The sequence below is a fragment of the Hyla sarda genome, chromosome 3 (assembly GCF_029499605.1).
Source record: "Hyla sarda isolate aHylSar1 chromosome 3, aHylSar1.hap1, whole genome shotgun sequence".
NCBI lineage: Eukaryota > Metazoa > Chordata > Amphibia > Anura > Hylidae > Hyla > Hyla sarda.
Window position 1 is genome coordinate 332,090,847 of NC_079191.1, and position 22,498 is coordinate 332,113,344.

Consider the following 22,498-nt stretch of genomic DNA (forward strand, 5'->3'; position numbering starts at 1 on the left):
TGCTGGGCTCTAGTGGATGATGAGAATGCCCAGGGCTATCGTGCAGCACTATGACTATGGGCAGCATGAAAGCCAGAAATATGTCAGGTATACTATGCATGTTTTGATGTCTTTTCTACACTTGAATTTTAAGAAGTTTATCCAATAAAGTAAGAAGCTTGTTGACAAGAACGCTGGACCCCCCATTTGCTTTCATGCTTTACAAAAATAGATTAGTCAGAGCAAAGTCTGGTACATCATACACGTCAATGTCACATGGTTCCATCAATGCTATTTATTAGAGAATTGCTGTATAACATGGCCTTTCATTGATAAGGCTACAGTTTTTTTTTATTTATGATTCATTTTGACAAGTTGTATACCTCCTTATATCAGAGGCATATAAAGCTGCAGTAGGACCTCTGTAGACTTCTATAGGTGCCATATTATGGCCATGTATAATTCTGAGCTTGTGCATAAACCCTAATGGCAAATTATGGCAGAGAAATATAGTAGGTCATATTTGGTATTACATAACTATTTATCTGCTTATTGGTTGTACTTGCCTTGCATAGTTCCATAATGGCTTATTAAAGGAAAGAAGGTGAAAATGGGAAGTGGTGTCCGCGCTGCTAGAAGATTAGGTGGAATCAGCATACATCTAAAGTCATCGGTATTTGAGAAGTACTTTAATTATGTGAACATAATTAAAGTACTTCTCAAATACTGATGACTTGAGATGAATGCTGATTCCACCTAACCTTCTAGCAGCACGGACACCACTTCCCATTTTCACCTTCTTTCCTTTATCTGCACGTTACACCGATGTTTTCGGTGTGGGAAGCCGCAGCAGCTCCACCTTTGTTCTGATGAGCCTTTGCAAGTGTTGTGCCTGAAATTGCACAACCTGTCCAGGTGAGAATGTTCCCTCTCTCCAAGAATTCTCCATTTCATGTTTAGTGATCCTGCACAAGGAAGTGCATTTTGTCTATTTCTCTTTTTGCATAATGGCTTATTGACTGCCAATATTTTGTTAAACTGAAATCTACATTCAATATTTTTAGTGAGGGGAAATCCCAGGTTCTATATTAATGTCAAAGAGTTCTCTTCAACAATCTTTTCGTGTTAGAACAGTCTGTTTGATGTCCAATGTGCAAATAAACCTGAATAAACCTGGCATAAAGTATTTCATTTCCCTACTGTGCCACCACAGGCAAACCGACACATTACAGTTTCTATTTAATTCAATCATCTGTCTCTGTTGAAACCACACTGTTCTCTGGCTAAACAGTTCAAATCCAGGATCATGGGACTTCACTTCATTAACCCAGAATTCCCTAGTAATTCCCTAGTATATTTTTTGGACAACCCCTTTATTTAAGCCAGCAGCACAAATAGGGCTGTGTAATTTCCTGTCACTAAATAAAACCATGTTCACATGGTTTGAACCTACAATCCTTTTAGCACCTAAGTCCAAACCTGAAGATGGGAACATTTGTGTTGTTGTGCATTCCTCCTATTCCTATATGAGCTGTCTTGGCTTTCTCCAGCTCAGCTGGTCACCCTTTGTGTTTGTCATGAATAAATGAAACTTTCTTGTAAATTATGGAAATGTGAGTTTTCCTTGAGTGTGAATATTCTTGATACACATTGGTTCCATGAACTGATCTGCCAACCTTCAACAAAGCAGCGGGAAAACAATAAGTGCATTTCAGGGTTAGATTAAGCAAGTTGTTTACCATGAGAACAAAGCGCAGACATTGTAGAAGATCCTGTTGATAAGTTATACATTAAGAAAAGATATCGCACAGCAAAACGACTAGGAAAATTGCATTTACATTTTTATTCAACTTCACTACTTAAGCAAACAGTTTGTTGAAGGTAATCTCCATCTGCTTGGCACTTTTACAATATCACCTTATGGTGTTTTTATGTCGTCCTGATGTGAAGCATAACAGTCTTTTCCATGTATTATACTCGCAGTTAAAAGTGAAGATTCAATTTGGGTTACGATAAGCTATGGGTTGGGAACCTTTTATTGCTGCACCTAATAGTGGTGTGCTGAAACATGTTCAGTGACTCTGATACAAGATTTAGGGGTTCTGTGCCAGTATTAGCTCTGTTTACAAGAGCTCAGATGGACTTTGTTCCTTAAATGCATAATAAAACAATGCTGGCAACATATTAGGCTATGTTCACACCCTGTAAAAACTGTAATTTCAATGAAAAAAAAAAGTCATAAAATTGAGTATAAAAAACTTTTTTTTAAAGGGGGGTGATGATATTTTCAAAATCATATTAAAGCTTTAAATTTTTTAGAGACCTTTTAAAAAATGTAAGAATCAATTTGTTTGGCTGTTATGGGCAACTGTTCTACTTTCCCTCTGTGCAAGTTTTGATAAATTTCCCACAATGTGCTATTTTAAAGTGTATGGAAAATAATGAGTATGTTCATTATTTGAGGACATTAGTGAGAAATAACATCCAGAATAACAAAAACAGTAAAAAAAAAAAAAAAAAAACTGCAATGAACTATGGCACAAACAGTAAGGTTCTTAATCTTAAATTATTGTTTATGAAAATAAAAAAGCAACAAATATTCCCATGCGTAACTGACCTACGCCAAAACTACAAACTAACCAACAACAAAAAGCGTACAAAGAGCAATGGTAAAGCAAAACTTTATTGACATCAATGCAATAACAGGCAAGACAGAATATAAAATCACATAAAATGGAAAGCTCTATGGTGTAATCTGACAGAAATGGGGCTATGCACATAAATAAATAAAAAGCAACAAGCAATATACAACAAGGTATAATAGCATGACAGCAGCATTAATAAAGTGCATCAAAGGGGGTATATAAACCATCCAATGCTGGATAACAATAGTATAGCAGCAATAATGATAAGGTGCATCCAAATGATATATGAGCTGGGCAAATAAGTGCAAGTATATAGATACAAAGTATAAGTATATAACACACTGGTTACTAATGGTGACAGCAAGGGCGACGTGCAGGCCTCCAACACCCAACGTTTTGCTCCAAGGCTTTTTCCGGGGCGTGGTCATGGCTTCAACAACCCTCCTTTTTATACAGTCAGGTCCATAAATATTGGGACATCGACACAATTCTAAAAGTGTTTGGCTCTATACATCACCACAATGGATTTCAAATGAAACAGACAAGATCTTCTTTAACTGCAGATTCTCAGCTTTAATTTGAGGGTATTAACATCCAAATCGGGTGAACGGTGCAGGAATTACAACAGTTTGCATATATGCCTCCCACTTGTTAATGGGACAGAATAATAATCATAAATCAAACTTTCACTTTTTAATACTTGGTTGCAAATCCTTTGCAGTCAATTACAACCTGAACTCTGGAACGCATAGACATCAGCAAACATTGCTGGGTTTAATCCCTGGTGATGCTCTGCCAGGCCTCTACTGCAACTGTCTTCAGAAGTGACCAAAACATCAGCCAGGAATCATAGGAACTGAGAAGTGGTCTGTGGTCACCACCTGCAGAACCACTCCTTTATTGGGGGTGTCTTGCTAATTGCCTATAATTTCCACCTGTTGTCTGTTCCATTTGCACAACAGCATGTGAAATTGATTGTCAATCAGTGTTGCTTCCTGAGTGGACAGTGTGATTTCACAGAAGTGTGATTGACTTGAAGTTACATTGTGTTGTTTAAGTGTTCCCTTTATCTTTTGAGCAGAGTACTTTGGTGTTCCATTACATGGCAAATTCTGGTAGGTTCACACTTTAATGTAGTACATCCTAGCTACATGTCAGCAAACAAATACTGCAGAATTCTGATTTAAATGGGCACTTTCATTAGCAAACACTTTTATACAGTGTAGATATTCATATAATATGTATACTTGTAATATATTTTGGTTAAAAAATGTGTATATGTGTGTGAATAAAAACTGTCTTGTCCCAACAGCTACTGCCTGTGTGTCTTTGTGCAGGGAGTGTGAGCAGACAAGCAGGGCTCTGTGCAGGCTCTTGGCTTGTCAATCTTCCTGCTGTTTAAGCCGGAAGCGTGTCACAGAGGCTCAGTGCACACAACCCTGCTTATCCTGAGTGCACAGAGCCCTGCTTGTCCTCACTGCACAGAGCCCTGCTTGTTCTCACTGCACATAGCCCTGCTTGTCCTCACTGCACAGAGCCCTGCTTGTCCTCAGTGTACAGAGCCCTGCTTGTCCTCACTGCACAGAGCCCTGCTTCTCATCAGTGTACAGAGCCCTGCTTGCCTTCAGGGTTCAAGCCCTACTTGTCCTCAGTGCACAGAGCCCTGCTTGTCCTTAGTGTACAGAGCTCTGCTTGTCCTCAGTGCACAGAGCCCTGCTTGTCCTCAGTGCACATAGCCCTGTTTGTCCTCAGTGTACAGAGCCCTGCTTGTCCTCAGTGTACAGAGCCCTGCTTGTCCTCAGTGTACAGAGCCATGTTTGTCCTCAGTGTACAGAGCCCTGCTTGTCCTCAGTGTACAGAGCCCTGCTTGTCCTCAGTGTACAGAGCCCTGCTTGTCCTTAGTGTACAGAGCCCTGCTTGTCCTCAGTCCACAGAGCTCTGCTTGTCCTCAGTGTACAGAGCCCTGCTTGTCCTCAGTGTACAGAGCCCTGCTTGTCATCAGTGTACAGAGCCCTGCTTTTCCTCAGTGTACAGAGCCCTGCTTGTCCTCAGTGTACGGAGCCCTGGTTGTCCTCAGTGCATAGAGCCCTGCTTGACCTGCCCACACTTCCTGAATGTTGTCTTTGCATAAAGACCCACCCACATATATAGATGTAGGGACAAGACTAGGTAAGATTGATGAATGTCTATGTGGTGTGACCTGCCCTGCTGAAATGTTGATTATGATCTATAGAAAAGCAACACATTGATGAGGCAGTAGACAATTTTCCTCATTTTTGGTGGATACATTTCTTTGCAACTAGATGTTTGTTTATATGAATCCTAAAATAATATTGTAAATTTTTAGGAGGGACCAGGTTCTACAAAGCAAAGTACAATTTATTTAGCATTAAAAAAATCTAAAAGATTGATAGTCAATGATAACTGTCTGTGCTACAATGGGATTACCAATAGCCACATAGAGAACTTTATAGTGTTTTAAATAAAAAAAAAATCTTTGCTACATCGAGTTAGTTGTTAAAGCTTTGTGTTATAATTGGCATTTTACTTTTGAGCACTGTTATACAGCTTCAATGTACATATATGCCCTGATTTACATCAGTATCCAGCTCTATTCAGTATTAAAAAAAAATCTCGGTGATACACTTAAAGCATTGCCATACCTTTACTTGATAGCTATAGATATTACTAAACAATTGTTAGATTTTAGATTGCATATTCAGATACACATGTAGTAAATAGCAATATGTAAAACCATAAATGGTGAAAGCAGAGCTTATTCTTTAATAATATATTATCATCTTGTTTGTGTCACAATAATTTAATTGCAAATATTTACTTAAAAATATGCCATCTCACCTGTCAGTCCATGGTTGGGCCACCACCCCAGATCACAAGCCTTGCATGTAAATTCATCCTGAACAAATTCATTATCCTTGCAAGGGGTACAGATCCAACAACAACTTACTTCCCCTTTCCTGATCACCTGAACCATAAAGAAAACCAATATTAAATATAATTGCGGAGTATAATGGATTTTTCTACAGTTTCTTTTGTCAACATAGATTACTTTTAAATTCATGACTTACAGTGCTAGATGTTTCAGCAGTATCTCTGTGTCTTTCTCAGCCTCTTTTTTTGCAGCTAACTTATTTTCCTCTTCCTCTCTATAGACCTCTATGTACAGCATATAACTGATCCCTCAGTGAGCTTAGTCTTGTTCATTTCAAAATGGTACCAGGTTTTTATAATGAACAATGGGGGGAGATTTATCAAAACCTGTCCAGAGGAAAAGTTGCTGAGTTGGCCATCAGATCGCTTCTTTCATTTTTAACAAGGCCTCTTCAAAATGAAAGAAGCGATCTGATTGGTTGCTATGGGCAACTCAGCAACTTTTCCATCAGGACAGGTTTTGAAAAATCTCCCCCAATGAGTTTATAGTGGGAAAGGTGGAGGAAAGGAGCCAAATAGGTTGAGAAAGGGCTATTTTTCCTCCAAGATATATGACAAGTAGAGATGAGCGAACCGAAGCTGACGAACCCCAATTCGTTACAAATTTCATGAAAATCGCTTCATTAAACTCCATTTTACAGCGTTACAGGCTATTGGAGACCTAAAATGGCGGATCCACATGTGAGTACATGGGGCAGGGGATTATGGGAGGGTGGGAAACAGAGGCGGGAATGAAGGTAGGTGGGCTGACCCTGAATGTGAGATGCAGCCTATGAGTGTTCAATGACCCCTATGATGTCACAGCCCCTATATAATCGGCAGCCATCTTGCCTCTCTTCATTTCATCTATGCACTGAGATAGAGAGGACGGGACTGCGTGTGTGTGAATAGCTCATACCACAGCGTTACACTGCAACTGGTAGTCACATCAGCATTAAGGAAAGACAGGAGTGCAGAGTACTTTGCTGTAACACTGAGAAGGATCATTGATAGCTAAACCTCCTATTTACGTTATTGAGCATTGCAGCAGAGAGGGGCAGATAGCTGTCAGCTGCCTCATACAGATCTCCTAATTTTTCAGCCCAATTGAGTTTTATTTTTGCTGCACAAATCTTCTGCTGCTCAGAATTGTGTGACAGAGTGGAATTTATGGTTTAATCCCTGTATTTTTTTTTTTTTTTTGTGGTGCTGCACTGTTGGGTCCTGCTGCTATTCAGAAATACATGATTGTTCAGTGGACTGTAGTGCATTTGTGCCATTTTGTACCTGTTAATCTGTCAAGGTGCTACATACTGTGCAAGTCCAAACAATAGTATTCACCGGCTGGTGTTTTTAAAAAATACAGAGTTTTTTCTGCCTATAGTTGCGCATATTACTGCCCTCATCAGTGCATACCGTATACGTACATCCAAGTATTGTACCATTTAGTACCTGTTAATCTGTCAAGGTGCTCCAAACCGTCAAAGTCCATACAATAGTATTCACCGGCTGGTGTTTTACAAAAATACTGAGTTTTTTCTGCGTATAGTTACGCATATTACTGCCCTCATCAGTGCATACCGCATAGGTACATCCAAGTATTGTACCATTTAGTACCTGTTAAGCTGTCAAGGTGCTCCATACCGTCAAAGTCCAAACAATAGTATCCACCAGTTGGTGTATTACAAAAATACAGAGTTTTTTCAGCATATAGTTACGCATATCACTGCCCTCATCAGTGCATACCGCATACGTACATCCAAGTATTGTACCATTTAGTACCTGTTAATCTGTCAAGGTGCTCCATACCATCAAAGTCCAAACAATAGTAATCACCGGCTGGTGTTTTACAAAAATACAGAGTTTTTTCTGCGTATGGTTACGCATATTACTTCCCTCATCAGTGCATACCACATACGTACATCCAAGTAGTGTACCATCTTGTACCTGTTAATCTGTAAAGGGCCTACATACTGTGAAAGGACAAAGTAATCACCTGCTGCTGTTCTAGACAAATACTTTTTAAAGAGTAGTGTAGCGTATTGTAATACCCTTATAAACGCACTAAGGATGTCAGGCAGAGAAGTGCCAGGATGTGCACAGAGGAGTGGCAGAGGCCTAAATACTTCAGGAAGAGATGGCAGCAGACTTGGGGCCAGTGGCAGCAGGAGTCGCAGCGAGAGGCCTGAGCTCCCGTTATCTAAGCCAGCGGTCGTGTCTAGACCAGCAACCCATCTGCCGTCGTTGATTGGTTAACACGCTCATCCACATCATCACAAGTGACATCTGACACCCCCAGTCAACAGTCGGTGGATTCCTCAGACACAACCCTCAGTTGGCATGGCTCGGGAGCAGTCCCTGTCCTCCCATTGCCTTTGTCCTATGCTGTTCCCTCTACTAAAGAAGTATCTTGTACTGTGGGTTCAGCTCCACTATTTACTGAGGACGATCTAATAGAGGACAGTCAGCAGCTATTGGACAGGCAAGAAGGGGAGGAGACATGCGCCGCTTGCTCCGGTAGGAAGCCAAGTAGTGATGCGGAGAGTGACGTGGCAGGCGGTGTTGCAAGTGTTCAGGTTCCTGAAGCAGACACTGTTGGGAACCTGAGGAGGACATCAGTGACGTGCACACACCTGTTGATGATAATGAAGCCGATCGCAATTGGGAGCCGGGTGCAGAAGGGGCTTCATCATCATCAGGAGAAGAGAGTTGCAGGTTGCACTTGAGGCAGCAAGGCGGTAGCACGGTTGGCAGTCAGCGTGGTGGCAGGAGTGGAAATTCAGGAGCCAAACGTGCCCGGGTGAGACCACCTGCTTCGCGGCAGCCTACCTTTCCGGGAGGTAGTGGAACAGGGGTTCCTGGAGACGGCGCCAGTAGCAGTCAATTAGTGCGGTCTGCGGGTGGGAAAATCAGCTACTCGGCGGTGTGGAAGTTTTTCATAAGGTATCCGGAGGAGGTTCACGTAGCCACATGCAAGATCTGTCGGCAGAAGGTGAAGCGTGGCCAGGGTCCCAATGTCGGCACCATGGCCCTGCGTCAACACATTCTTTGCCACCATAAAGCGGCCTGGGAGAACTGTGGCTCCGATGTAGTGGTTCAGCCTGCTGCATCACCCAGTGGCCATTCGCTCCCTCCTTCATCCAGCCAAGGCTCCACCACCTCAGCCGAAGGGAACTGTGTGTCAAACTCTCCTTCTGTCACTCCTGCTTCTCCCGCTTTTAGTCAGCCATTCTGCCAACATTCCATTGGCGAAGCCATGTCCAAGAGACAACAGTATGCGCCCACTCATCCAACGGCGCAGAAGTTGAATGTGGTCCTGTCCAAGTTGCTGGTGTTGCAGTCCCTCCCTTTTCAAGTGGTGGACTCTGCACCTTTCAGAGGATTGATGGCTTGTGGAGAGTCCCAAGCTGTCATTTCTTTGCAAAGAAGGCAGTACCAGCCCTGCATAAGTTTGTACAAGAGAAGGTGGGCCAGTCCTTGAGCCTGTCGGTGTGTTCAAAAGTGTACGGCAGCGCCGACGTGTGGAGCTGTAACTACGGGCAGGGACACACCGCTTCCTCCTCCACGCTCTTGCTCCCAGGCAGTTGGTCTTGTTACAGTGTGCGGCGCCGCCTCCTCATCCTCCACCGTGTCCTTGGCCTCCACTGCACGTCCAAATCTCGGTGGCCCTTCATCGTACCATGTGTGCAGGGCACAGCGGTGTCAAGCTGTTCTTCACATGGTTTGCCTTGGCGAACGGAGTCACACAGGGGAGGAACTGCTAAAGTAAATTCGTAAAGAAATCCGAGTATGGCTTACTCCACGAAATCTGAAAGTGGGAACCATGGTGACCGACAATGGGAAGAACATCGTGTCCGCGTTGCAACACGGAAGTGTGAAACATGCGCCCTGCATGGCACACGTGTTGAATCTGGTTGTCAAGCACTTCCTCAAGTCTTCACCCCATTTGCAAAACATCCTGAAAATGGCAAGGAAACTGTGCATGCACTTCAGCCACTCGTACACCGCCAAGCACACCTTCCTTGAGCTGAAGCGTCAGAACGGTATCCCACAACATAGTCTTATTTGTGACGTTGCCATACGTTGGAATTCCACCCTCCATATGTTGGACAGACTATACAAACAAAGAAAAGCCATCACCGATTTCTTGATGATCCAAGCAGATAGGAGTACTCCCCTGTGTAACTTCAATGTGAACCAGTGGCAGCTCATACGTGACACCTGCCGTTTGCTGAGGCCCTTTGAGGAAGCCACATTATTTGTGAGTCGCCTGGATTACGCCATGAACAACATAATTCCACTCCTACATTTCCTACAACAAATTATTGAAACCATGGCTCGTCACGGCAACAGAGACGTTGCGCCTACATCTCAAGGCTACTTGAGCCCTGTGGAGGCTGAACTGGAGGAGGAGGATGATGAGGGGCAGAGCGGAGCACAGTTTAGGTTGGATGAGATGGCCGTTGTTTCTAGTCATTGGGCAGGAGAGGAGGAGCAGGAGCAGCCAGAGGAGCTGGAGGGTTATGAGGAAGGCGAGACAGAGGACCCAGACACACCGTGGCAGTATGCAGTGGAGATGGAGGCAGGTAGTCCCTCCGAGTCACTGGCGCAAATGGCACGATGCATGGTCAGTTGCTTCGTCAGCAGGATGACTTCTGGATCTCCACCTTATTAGACCCTCGCTACCATCCCAGAATGGGGGCCTTTTTTACACCCACTGAGAGGGTGGACAAACTGACCTACTACAGAGAGATTCTATGTAGTCAGTTGGCCGTAGTCAGTCGGCCACATAGTCCATCCACTCGCAGGTCTGACTCATGGGGCCCTCTGCGCTCACCTTCCACTGCCATGGCTGCTAGGGAGGGGTGGCAGGAGCAGTACCAGCTCAATCAGCAGCAGCCTGAGTCTACAGTAGCTGATGAGTAGCTTTCTTCACCCGCATAGTGAAGCAACTCATCAGCAGCAGGTAGACATGGAGAAGGACCTGGACCAGCAGGTGGTGGCATACCTTGACATGACCATGCCAACAACCATTAAAGATCCGCTGGACTTCTGGGCAGCCAAACTTGATTTATGGCCGCAACTAGCAGAGTTTGCCCTGGAAAAGCTGTCCTGCCCGGCCAGTAGTGTGCCATCAGAGCGGGTGTTTAGTGCGGCCGGGGCCATAGTCACCCCACGGCGAACTTGTCTGTCTAGTAAAAATGTGGAGAGACTGACGTTTATCAAGATGAATCATGGATGGATCAGCCAGGATTTCCAGCCAACAATGCCAGATGCCTCAGAGTAGATTGACCATGCTGCTACACCAACATTTCCTAATTTTGGTTGGTTATGAAACCCTCTTGGGTTATCAATTAGGGTTATGAAACCCTCTTTGGTACTGCCATTGCCTGCTCCTGGCTCATCCTGTGTCTTTCAGGAACTACTTGCCTCACTGATGCTTCTGGCCTTGGGCCTTTAATTTTTGGAAGTTTAGCAGTAGCTAAATACATGCTTAATGCAAATGTCAACATTGATCTTTAAATGTAAGGGGTTATGAAACCCTCTTGGGTACTGCAAATGCCTGCTCCTGACTCATCCTGTGTCTTTCGGGAACTACTTGCCTCACTGAGGCTTCTGGCCTTGGGCCTTTAATTTTTGGATGTTTAGCAGTAGCTAAATACATGCTTAATGCAAATTTCAACATTGATCTTTAAATGTAAGGGGTTGGTTATGAAACCCTCTTGGGTACTGCGAATGACTGCTTCTGACTCATTCTGTGTCTTTCAGGAACTACTTGCCTCCCTGATGCCTCAGGCCTTGGGCCTTCAATTTTTGGATGTTTAGCAGTAGCTAAATACATGCTTAATGCAAATGTCAACATTGATATTTAAATGTAAGGGGTTATGAAACCCTCTTGGGTACTGCGAATGCCTGCTCCTGACTCATCTTGTCTTTCAGGAACTACTTGCCTCACTGACGCTTCTGGCCTTGGGCCTTTAATTTTTGGAAGTTTAGCAGTAGCTAATACATGCTTAATGCAAATTTCAACAATGATCTTTAAATTCTCGGTGCTCTGCCAGGGCCTTCTCCTACCCCGCCGGGGCCGATCCGAGGACCTCACTAAACCATCCAATCGGTAGTAGAGACATGCGGTGTGTACAAAGGGCAGGGACTTAATGAACCCGAGCTTATGACCCGCACTTAGTTGTGATTCTTCTTTCCTGGCAAATAATTGCAATCCCTGATCCCTATCGCAAACGGGGTTCAGCGGGTTACCCGCACCTGTCAGTGAAAGATAGACACACGCTGGTCCGTTCAGTGTTTTGCGCGTGCAGCCCAGGACATCTGAGGGCATAACACACGTGTTATTGCTAAATCTCGCAATTGATCGTGCAATGTAAGGGGTAATTGAAGCCTCTTGGGTACTGCTGATGCCTACTCCTGACTGCTCCTGTGTCTTTCTGGAACTACTTGACTTCATGATGCTTCTGGGCTTGGGCCTTTAATTTTAGGATTTTTGAAATACATACATACATGCTTAATTAAAATTTCAACATTTATGGTGCAATGTATGGGGTTATTAAACACTCTTGGGTAGTGTTTTTTTCAAATTTTCTGATAATTATCACAGTAATAAACTTGAATTTTCCAGAATAATATCCATTACAGCATTGAACGTGTGTTGCGTGTGATTTTTTTAAAGTAAAATTTTCAAAAAAAATACGGAGAGGGATGAACTCTGCTTCTTTATTTCATAAAAAATTATTTTATAGAAGAATGTCTTTTGGTGGTCCACGTCCTGCATTATAGAGTCTTCTGTAGTCTTCTGGATATGCGCTTGTTCTTAAACAAAGGTACAAAAACCAAAAATGGCCGGTCAGGGCTATGGAGACGTTGCGTCTACATCTTACGGCCACATGAGCCCTGTGGGTGCTTGTGAGATTAGGTCCTTTGTACCCACATGGCAGGGTCCGGGACACAAATTTTGATTAAAATTTCAAATAAAAAAATCACTCATTTCAATGGTCTCCTCATGCTGCAGCCAACTCCAGGCTGCGTCATTCTGGTAATATATAGAGAGCACTCGCTGTCCTAAATTTTCGTTAAAATTAAAATTTTCCAAACTATCATCTATATCAGGACAAAAGTCTTCTTCATAAATTTCTACAATTGTGTTTTTTTCGGGGGATTGTGAAGCCCTAGTGTGTACTCATGCATCAGCCAACTACAGGCTGTGTCATTCAGGCAATATATCAGGTATCACCCGCTGTCCTAAATATTCTTAATTTTTTTTAAAAAATTGTTGTTTTTTCTTTGGGATTCTGAAGCCCTGGTGTGTACTCAATGCTGCTTCCTGCTACACTCTGTCAGCCCGTTGGTCCTGTGACAGTGTGCTACTCCACCTCCACATCCTCCACTGTGTCTTAAGCCTCCACTGCCCGGACAAGTCTCAGTGGCCCTTCAGCATACCATGTGTGCAGGGCACGGCAGTGTCACGTTGTTCTTCACATGGTTTGCCTTGGCGAGAAGTCTTGGAAACAATGGCCGGTCAGGGCAATGGAGATGTTGCGCCTACATCTCACGGCCCCATGATCCCTGTGGGGGCTTATTGGATTTGGTCCTTCGTACCCACACGCTGGGGTCTGGGACACGCAAAGGTTGTTTTAAATTTCAAAAAAAAAAAATGATGGCGATGCTGGGCCTGGGTCTGGGAATTTCAAATTTTCTCATAGGTAGCACCCACTATCCAAAATCTTTTTCAAAAATTTCTAACATTGTGGTGTTTTTTGGGGGGAATTGTGAAGCCTTGCTGTGTACTCGTGAATCAGCCAACTCCAGGCTGTGTCATTCAGGCAATATATGGGTTACTGATGCCGCTGTTGGGCCTGGGTCTGGGAATTTCAAATTTTCTCATAGGTAGCACCCACTATCCAAAATCTTTTTCCAAAATTTCTAAAATTGTGTTGTTTTTGGGGGGGAATTGTGAAGCCCTGCTGTGTACTCGTGCATCAGCCAACTCCAGGCTGTGTCATTCAGGCAATATGTGGTTTACTGATGACACTGTGGGGCCTGGGTCTGGGAATTTTAAATTTTCTCATAGGTAGCACCCGCTATCCAAAATCTTCGGTTTAAATTTCTTAATTCATCTTTTAATCTTATGGATTGTGAAGGCCTAGTGCCTACTCATGCTGCTGGCAACTCCGGGCTGTGCCATTCATCCACTATATGGTCTACTAATGCTGCCAACACCTCCATGCTTTGTCATTCCGCCACTATATGGTCTACTCATGCTGCCAACACCTCCATGCTGTGTCATTCCGCCACTATATGGTGGCCTCATGCTGCCAACACCTCCACGCTGTGCCATTCAGCCATTATATGGTCTCCTCATGCTGCCAACACCTCCACGCTGTGCCATTCAGCCACTAAATGGTCTCCTCATGCTGCCAACACCTCCACGCTATGTCATTCAGTCACTATATGGTCTCCTGACACTGATGCCACCACCAGGCTCTGTCATTGTGCTGCTGTGCGGCAGTGATTCTAAAAGGGATGCCGGTAATCTGCATGTTATTCTGAATAACAGTATTATTTCACTACCCCAGCACACTTCATATGCGTTTTAGAACACAGCAAAGTGTTCTATACCCCTATAGAGGCTGTATGTAGGCTAGAAATAGCCTTTTTTTTAAATAGATTCGCCGCAAAAAAAATTGGATCGGAACAAACTTTTTCGGAAAATTCGGCGAATCGGCCGAATCAAATTTTTTAAAAGTTCGCTCATCTCTAATGACAAGGTTTTTATTATTCACTTGTACTATTAATTTATGCAGTTTGCTGAAACCACATAAAGCTAATTGGTGAACTATATTATATGCGAGGCACTGCCTTTTACACATTAAAATTTTTCCAAACTATCATCTATATCAGGACAATTACCAGACATATTAAGGCTGCATTTTCACACGGTGCAGTTTCTCTGCATTTTTTATGTTTTTTTCACAACTTTGCAGTCATTTTAGAGTAATTGCAGCAAATTTTGCACTATTTTACAGTGATTCGCGGAATTGAGGTATAATAGCACCATTCTTGCCACAAATTTGCCAAATATCACAGAAAACCCCTCAACATAAATAAACTATACAGTGCTAACTAAGCCCTAGCACTATTTATAAAGAAAAAGTCAGAGGACGACTTTTAACATTTCACATAATGAATAAATACAACATTAGATGTATGATGAAAAGTTCTCATTTGAATGCATAAACAACCAATTTTAAGTAAAAATAAATAAATATAAAATAAAAATAAATTATGCACTAGCAGATTATGATATGACCCCTGAAATGTGCTAAATATAAACAGGTATAACAATCTATGTCCATGACGTTTCTTCATGTATGTAACCTGAAAGATAGTATGAGAACCCATAGGCATTGCCTGTGTCTCTCTCTAGTGGTTCTGTGGGATACCAAATCTTCTCCAGAAGACTATGGTGCAACAAATCTTCTGCAACGTAATTTAACTGGAAAGGTGCCTGTTAAATAATGTTTTCCAAGAAGAGATGTCTGTGATAATGAAATGTGTGGAGTAAACAGCGACCTGTGGTTCATTACTAAACACTTCATTATTTGAAGCATTCAATTACACAATTTACCTAGGAATTGAGTGGGAGAATTTATTGGCAATACTTCTAGGAGAAACCCAGCTACCTGAATGATACATGCTATTCTTGTGATACCCACACATAGATACGCAAACATAACAAATTAGCATCCTGTTTACCAACAATCCAACTGGGAGACCGGGAACCAATTCATCCTCCAGTGTACCCAGGTGTTTGGTGGCAGATCAAGCCGGATGGTGGCGGATGAAGAAAACTATACCTAGAAGTATCATGTTATGATTGATTTTTGTCGTCTGGCTCTAACAAGTTAATAAATGTTTTATTTTTATTTTAGCTTAATAAAACATAATCACAATATTAAATAAAAGCTTTACAATGTTCTAAAATACTGTGAGCTTCAATGCATCACCATGTTTAAGATATTTGTTTGCAGTTAGTGACTGAAAATACTTCTTTCGGCTAGGTTCTCACGTCGTGTTTTTTGATGAATTGGTGTAAAAACGTTTAGAATTGGGCACGCCAAGATTCACAGAAATTATTCTCAGTCTCAGCATGCTGTGATTTTAGAAAACTGCCACTAAAAGGCCAAAACACTCTGTGAACAGGGAAAATGCCAAAGGAAAAAATGCCAAGTGGGTTTGTCTTTTTCTATTTTCCGATTGACTCCTAGATAATAGGTAAAATTAGAAGGCAATGTAAAGTGTATGTTCACAAATGCCTGAAGTCTAGCAAGCTAAAGTGTGGAGCTTGAGGCCTTGATAGTGATGGAGTTGCGGTCACTGAGACATGGCTAGACTCCTCACATGACTGGGCTGTCAATCTGCAGGGGTTTACATTGCTTAAAAAGAATAAGGCATTCTAGAAAAAGAAAGAATATGTCTGTATGTTAGAAATGATATGAAAGTTAGTGTGAAAGATGCAATAAAGAGTGATGACTGTGAGGACGTGGAATCCTTGTGGGTAGAATTGCTAAAAATTATTTTGGTGTATTCTACAGACCCCAACATCACTAAAGAGATTGAATGTCAGCTGCATATCCAAATAGATAATGGAATATTTTAACTATCCAGATATTGATTGGGGTCAGAATTTGGCTAAAACTGTTAAAAAGAGAATATTTCAAAATGTGTTGCAGGGAAATTTTTGGGCCAGTTTGTAGAGGACACAACAATAAGTGATGCTCTGTTGGATCTGGTCATTTCTAACAATACAGAGGTGGTTGGGAATTTAACTGTCCATGAAAATCTTGGTAATAGGGACCACAATATAGTTACTTTTGGCTTAAAGCGGTACTCTTGTGGAAAACCAATGTTTTCAAATAAACTGGTGCTAGCTCCTCCCTCTAATATTTTATATACAGGACTAAAGAACCCTTTCAGTAGCTCAGTATTCTCTTGATCCTCAGTGACCACCTCCTTAATATCATTATTTAGTCTTATATGCTATTTTTTTTTGTTCCTCACAGTAATACATTTAGCAGTATAGTTATTTAATTTGTTATATTTAGACCTCTAAATAATGATACTGTGGTGGTGGTCACTGGGGATCAAGAGAATGCAAAACTACTGAATGGGTTGTTTAGGTCTGTATATACAAAATAAACAGAAGAAGCTGAACAAGCCCGGCCAGGGCTGGTAACACATCATGGAATGTGCTATACTGACTTAATGTAGATATCTTCCAAGGTAAATTAAATAAAGTGAATGTATGTTTTGCTCCAGGACCAGATACATTACATCCAAGAGTTCTGTAATGTCTATTTTTGTCTTTTTGTGTTCTTCTGTCTTGGGGTCTGTTCAGACTCTAGTTTTTGTCTGAGCAGTTTGCTATTCTCCCTGGCTGGGGAATAGTTAATGCTCTGAGCCAACTGCAACTCGGGTGTGGCTATTTAAACCCAAGCTCTGCTACACTCTGGTTGCTGGTGATTTGTGCAATTCAACCATGTCTGTTTAATCATGCACCTTGTATTTATATTGTAATTTCTAAGTTTCTAATCATGGCTATTAGTCCTGTTTATTATAGATTTTAGTCTGTAGTACATTTGTCAGTTTTTAGGATTATTGTATGTCCGTTCTGCTTTTAACTTGTATCTTAGTCTGTGTTCACACTGTGAGCATCCTGACCTATATCCCTCCATGTTGTGGAATATGATTTTGTGGAGTCGGTTCAGACTCATCCGTTTCTCATTCTAGTGTTCCGTGTTTTATATTTCTGTCTCCTTCTAGGCCAGTTTCCTGATTACATGGTGCAGTGTGCCTGCTGGCTACCAGTTAGTATTGTTGTCCCTCCAAGTTTGGAGTGGGGAATCTACTTTGTTTTTTTCTATATGTCCAGAGTTGTTGAGTAGTTCTTTGAGTACATGATCTTTGATCTAGTGTTTCCTCTGTGCTTTACCACACGTCTATATTGTCCTCTGTGCTTACTCACTGATCTTTGTTCCCTGAACTTAATCTCTTTATGTTAGTTACCTAGTCCAATGTGAACCGTGTCCTATGTTCCTGATCAGTTTGGTGTTTAACATTCAGCTCTTCTGTTCATCCCCTGCTTTTCCTGGTTTCTGCTGTTTACTCATTCTATACAGTTTCTAGTTCATTTATTCATATTTGCCGTTTGTCTGGAGTCCGGTTTCTGAAATATTTCTTTGTACACTATATTCTGACCTGTTTGCCTGTATAGTTTCTGACTTGTATATCTGCTTGTCTGGTAGTTTTCCTATAATGTTTCTGGCCTGTGACCAACTATGTATATTATTTGTTTTTATGGCCACTGCACTTTAGGGCAAGTAGGGACCAACACCGTGGTTGTTGATCCGCCATTTATGGCAGATGGGCAAGTAGGCAGGGAAAGTGGCTATTAGGGAAAGGGGTTATTAGGGCTAACTTTTCCATGTCCAACCCCAGTCGGTCATGACAAGTTCTTAGAGAAATAAGTTTAGTTATTGTTCATAATATTTTGAGATTCTCTGGTGTCTGGTATTGTGCTGAGGGACTGGTGCAAGACAAATGTGGTGCTCATCTTCAAAAAGGGCACAAGTTCATCTCCAGGTAACTATGGATCTGTATGCTTAACATCCATTGTGGAAAAATTATGTGAGGGGCACAAAAGGAACTACATGCAGAAATATGTATGAGGTAACAGTAATATAAGTGATAACCAGCATCATTTTATTAGGGACAGAAGTTGTCAAACAATCTACAGGTGAAATTCGAAAAAATTGAATATTGTGCAAAAGTTCATTTATTTCTGTAATGCAACACATCTGCGGAAGAAAGCATGGTGCTCCAAAATCTCTTGGTAGATGGATGCGTAGGGAAGGTTTCACAATGGCGTCAGGCTAATGAAACGCTGTTTACCTAGGTGCTTCTCCCTCTATGTGACACACGTGGTGCGCGTCATTGACGAAAGGATTTGTACTGTCACTATGCATTTCGCATCAGTGGCCCCGCCTGCTAACTCAGTTGGGTAGGTGTTTAGTATAATCAATGACGTACATCCTGTCCATCAGTCACATAACGCCTATATGTGTGTTTTTCTGAATCATCAGCCGTTTGCTAGGACTGTTTTCCCTATGTAGTTGTGCTATAGATAGGAGGGCTTATCCCCATTTTGACTACGCCCCGGAAGAAGCCTTGGAGCAAAACTTTGGGTGGTGGAGGCTCACACATCACTCTCTCTCCCACTTAGTAATGATTGTTGTTACTCCTTTTTTTTATATCTTACTTATGTATTTAACTCTTTATTGGTAGACCCTGCTGCTTATCCATTTGCACTTTGCCATTTACTTGCTGCTATGATTATACAATCAATGGGGTCCTTCATTTAAATTCTAACTGTGTCTCAGATTGTAGCATATGTGTTAGCCTCCACTTTTGTTCAGTTCCTATTAGTAACACCATCTGCATTCCATGTCTCTTTTAAATGTATGTCTGTATATGTGTTTCAATAAAAATTATATGATTGATTGCTATACACCTGGTTTTGGTATTTTCTATTGATCACTAATGGTGATAATCTAGTATCTATGGGAACAAAATTGTGTTTTGATGTATTAAAAGAGGCATGAACTTGTGGGACAGGGACATAATACTGCCACCTTATAAAGCATTGGTATGGTATGGCCTCATCTGGAATATGCTGTTAAAGGGGTATTCCAGGAATTTTTTTCATTTGACTATGCTACAGGGGTTGTAAAGTTAGTGTAGTGCATAATATAGTGTCTGTACCTGTGTGTGATGGTTTTCTCACAATTCTTATATGATTTTCATAACAATATTTATTTTTATCAGCATACAATATGACTGCTGTCTCAGATTTTTCCCAGCTTGCATTGCGGTCGAGACCTGACTCACGAGTCAGCTGTGCTTCAATGGGTGGAGAGAGCAATCTGCAAGTAATGCAACAGCTGGAGGCACTCTGATTGAAAACCACAGGTCTGCAGCTCATTTATGTTTCAATGGGTGGGGTAGCTGATGTGTGGGAAGGAGGAAAATGGTATCATGGGATTTGTAGGCAAACAAGAAAACTGAAAACAGGAAATACAAGTTCACAGAAAGCTAGCCACAGTGTTATGGTAATCTCACAGCATAGCCATTTATCCCCAAGACAAGCACAGATCCTTCCTAAGCATGTCCATCACTGTCTGCCAGGTACGTACTAAAATCACCTTATGCTGGATAACCCCTTTAAGTTTTGGGCACTGGTACATAAATGGGTTGTTCTGGAGCTGCAGAGGACACAAAGGCTTGAAACTAAACTAATATGGAGCATCTTAGCTATGATAAAAGACTAAAATAATTACATTTGGTTAGTCGTGAGAATATACATTTAAGTTGATATGATCAAGTTATTTAGGTATATAAATGGCCCATACAAGAAAATATGGGGAAAAACTGTTCCCGGTAAAGCCCCCTTAAAAGACAAGGGGGCACTCGCTCTGCTTGAAGAAAAAAAAAGATTAGTTATTAAATATATATATATATCCATATAGTTTTGCCTACCTTTATTTGTCCTTTTGAGCAAGGATCACTGCATACAGATCGTACCATTCCACTTTTATTCATTTGTATTCTATCGTCATCAATATTTAAAATTCCCTCATGCCAAGTTCCTATAAGAACATAATCGTAGTGATTTGGCTCAATGAATTGAAGATTCATGATATCATATCTAAAGTTGGAAAGAAATAATTTTTTCATTTAGAATTCCTCTCATCTCATCTTCTCATCATTCCTTTCATCCATTTACTATAAACCATCTGTTTAAAAATCAATGCATTGTTAATACAATTGGATAAGCAGATAAGTGATAAGAGACAACACATGAATGTATTACATCCTGGGACGATTCTACTGAATGTTGTGTTTATATTTCTGTACTCAATTTCTTTTTTTTTGCCAAAAACGAAGCATTTTGGGGGAAATTTATCGTGGCCGAAATTTCACACAAAGGTTTGAAGGGAAAGTGTAGTATGGCAAGATGCACCAAATCTATTAAGGGCATAAGCCTCCTAACAATGATGACACATCTTTTACTGTCTGTATGCCACATTTTTAAATCTATGCCAGCTAAGAGCTGAAGTTAGTTTCTTGTATAACTGATTCAAATTTCTGGTTTAATTGGTAGTAAATCCACCAGCCCAAAGGTGGCTATGCCCCTTTTGCTAAGCCACGCTGACCTTTTAAGAAGTGCCGAAGGGAAATGGGAACTGCAATTGCTAAAACTTTTTATATAATGTAGATAATAGCATACATTGGATTGCATATTTTGGGGTGAAAAATGTTCCATTCTTTTTACCACTAGGGGTCCCTCCACTGTCCAGAACACTGTGTCTCTGCCAATAGCTGTGCTGAGACAAAATACAAGAAGTGTGGGGGGACAAGCAGGGCTCTGTCCTGGCTTATCACTCATACTGCTCTGTGAGCAGGGGACGTCTCACAGAGTCTCAGTGCATAGAGCAGCCAGTTGTCAGCTTTAACCCCTTCCCTCTCGGGCTATTTTCCATTTTTGCACTTTTGTTTTTTCCTCCTCACCTTCTAAAAATCATAACTCTTTAAATTTTCCACCTACAGACACATATGAGGGCTTGTTTTTTGCGCCACCAATTTTACTTTGTAATACCATTAATCATTTCACCAAAAAATTTACGGCAAAACCAGAAAAAAATATATTTGTGGAGCAAAATTTAAAAAGAACTCCATTTTGTAAATTTTGTTGGCTTCCGATTCTATGCAGTGCACTTGTCAGTACAAATGAAACGCTATCTACATTCTGTAGGTTCATACAGTTACAAGGATACCTAATTTATTAATTAATATGTTTAAAATTGTCCACTTCTGACCCCTATAACTTTTTTATTTTTCCATATGTAGGGATGTATGAGGGCTCAATTTTTTGCGCCATGATCTGAAGTTTTTATCAGGACCATTTTTATTTTGATGGCACCTTTTGATGGTGTTTTATTTATTTTTTTTCTAGTATATGAAGTGACCAAAAATACGCAATTTTGGTCTTTGGAATTTTTTTAAGTTTGCGACTTGGACCATGCAGTTTAATTAACATAATATTTTAACAATTCAGACATTTATGCATGCGGCAATACCACATATGTTTATTTTTATTTTTGTTAATATATATATATATATATATATATATATATATAATTTTTTTAAATGGGAAAAGGGGAGTGATTTAAACTTGTATTACTGAAGGGGTTAAATCACATTTATTAGCTTTTTATTTATTTATTTTAACACTTTTTTTTGTCCCAATAGGAGACTATCATATGCAATACTTAGATTGCATACACTGAACACTGCTATGCCATATCATAGCAATGATCAGTGTTATCTGTACTCAGTTGCTCAAGCCTGGATCTCAGGCTTGGAGCAATGGAGTGACGATCGGACGGCAGGAAGGAAGGTAAGCACCCTCCCACTCTCCTCTCAGCTGTTCAGGATGCCGCAGTGATCCGGAACAGCCCTCTGAGCTAACCTGCAACCGTTTTCTCCCGTTTCAGATGCTGCAATCAACTTTGATCACAGTGTCTAAAGGGTAAATACCGGACATCAGCCTGATCTGGTTGCTGATAGCAACGGGACCCACCAGGTATGATGGGCACCCACCTGCTGAGTGCGCGTCATACAGCGGGAGCCCGTAGTAGGCATAAATATACCTCCATTTGTGGGAAGAGGTTAAGGAGTGAGGGAGGAGGGGAGGGCAAGCAAGGGAACACCCCCTCCTCTTCAGTGAACTGCATGCAGTGTGAGCAACATAAACATGGCAATAAGAAGCCATAAAATAATGAAAACTAGGATTTAAGTACACAGATCAGCCA

At 41.4% G+C, this 22,498-nt stretch overlaps 1 protein-coding gene across 4 annotated transcripts in view; it reads right to left on the reverse strand.

Moving 5' to 3' along the window:
- The window catches only part of LOC130362581 (metabotropic glutamate receptor 1), a 443,185-nt gene that overhangs the window by 20,705 nt on the left and 399,982 nt on the right, over window positions 1-22,498 (reverse strand). For all 4 annotated transcript variants that reach the window (XM_056567315.1, XM_056567317.1, XM_056567318.1 and 1 more), the window contains exons 6-7: window positions 20,163-20,331; window positions 5,484-5,610 (exon numbers count right to left, since the gene is read on the reverse strand). In XM_056567315.1, coding sequence (XP_056423290.1) covers window positions 5,484-5,610; window positions 20,163-20,331 — 296 coding nt within the window. The remainder of the gene's footprint in view (window positions 1-5,483; window positions 5,611-20,162; window positions 20,332-22,498) is intronic.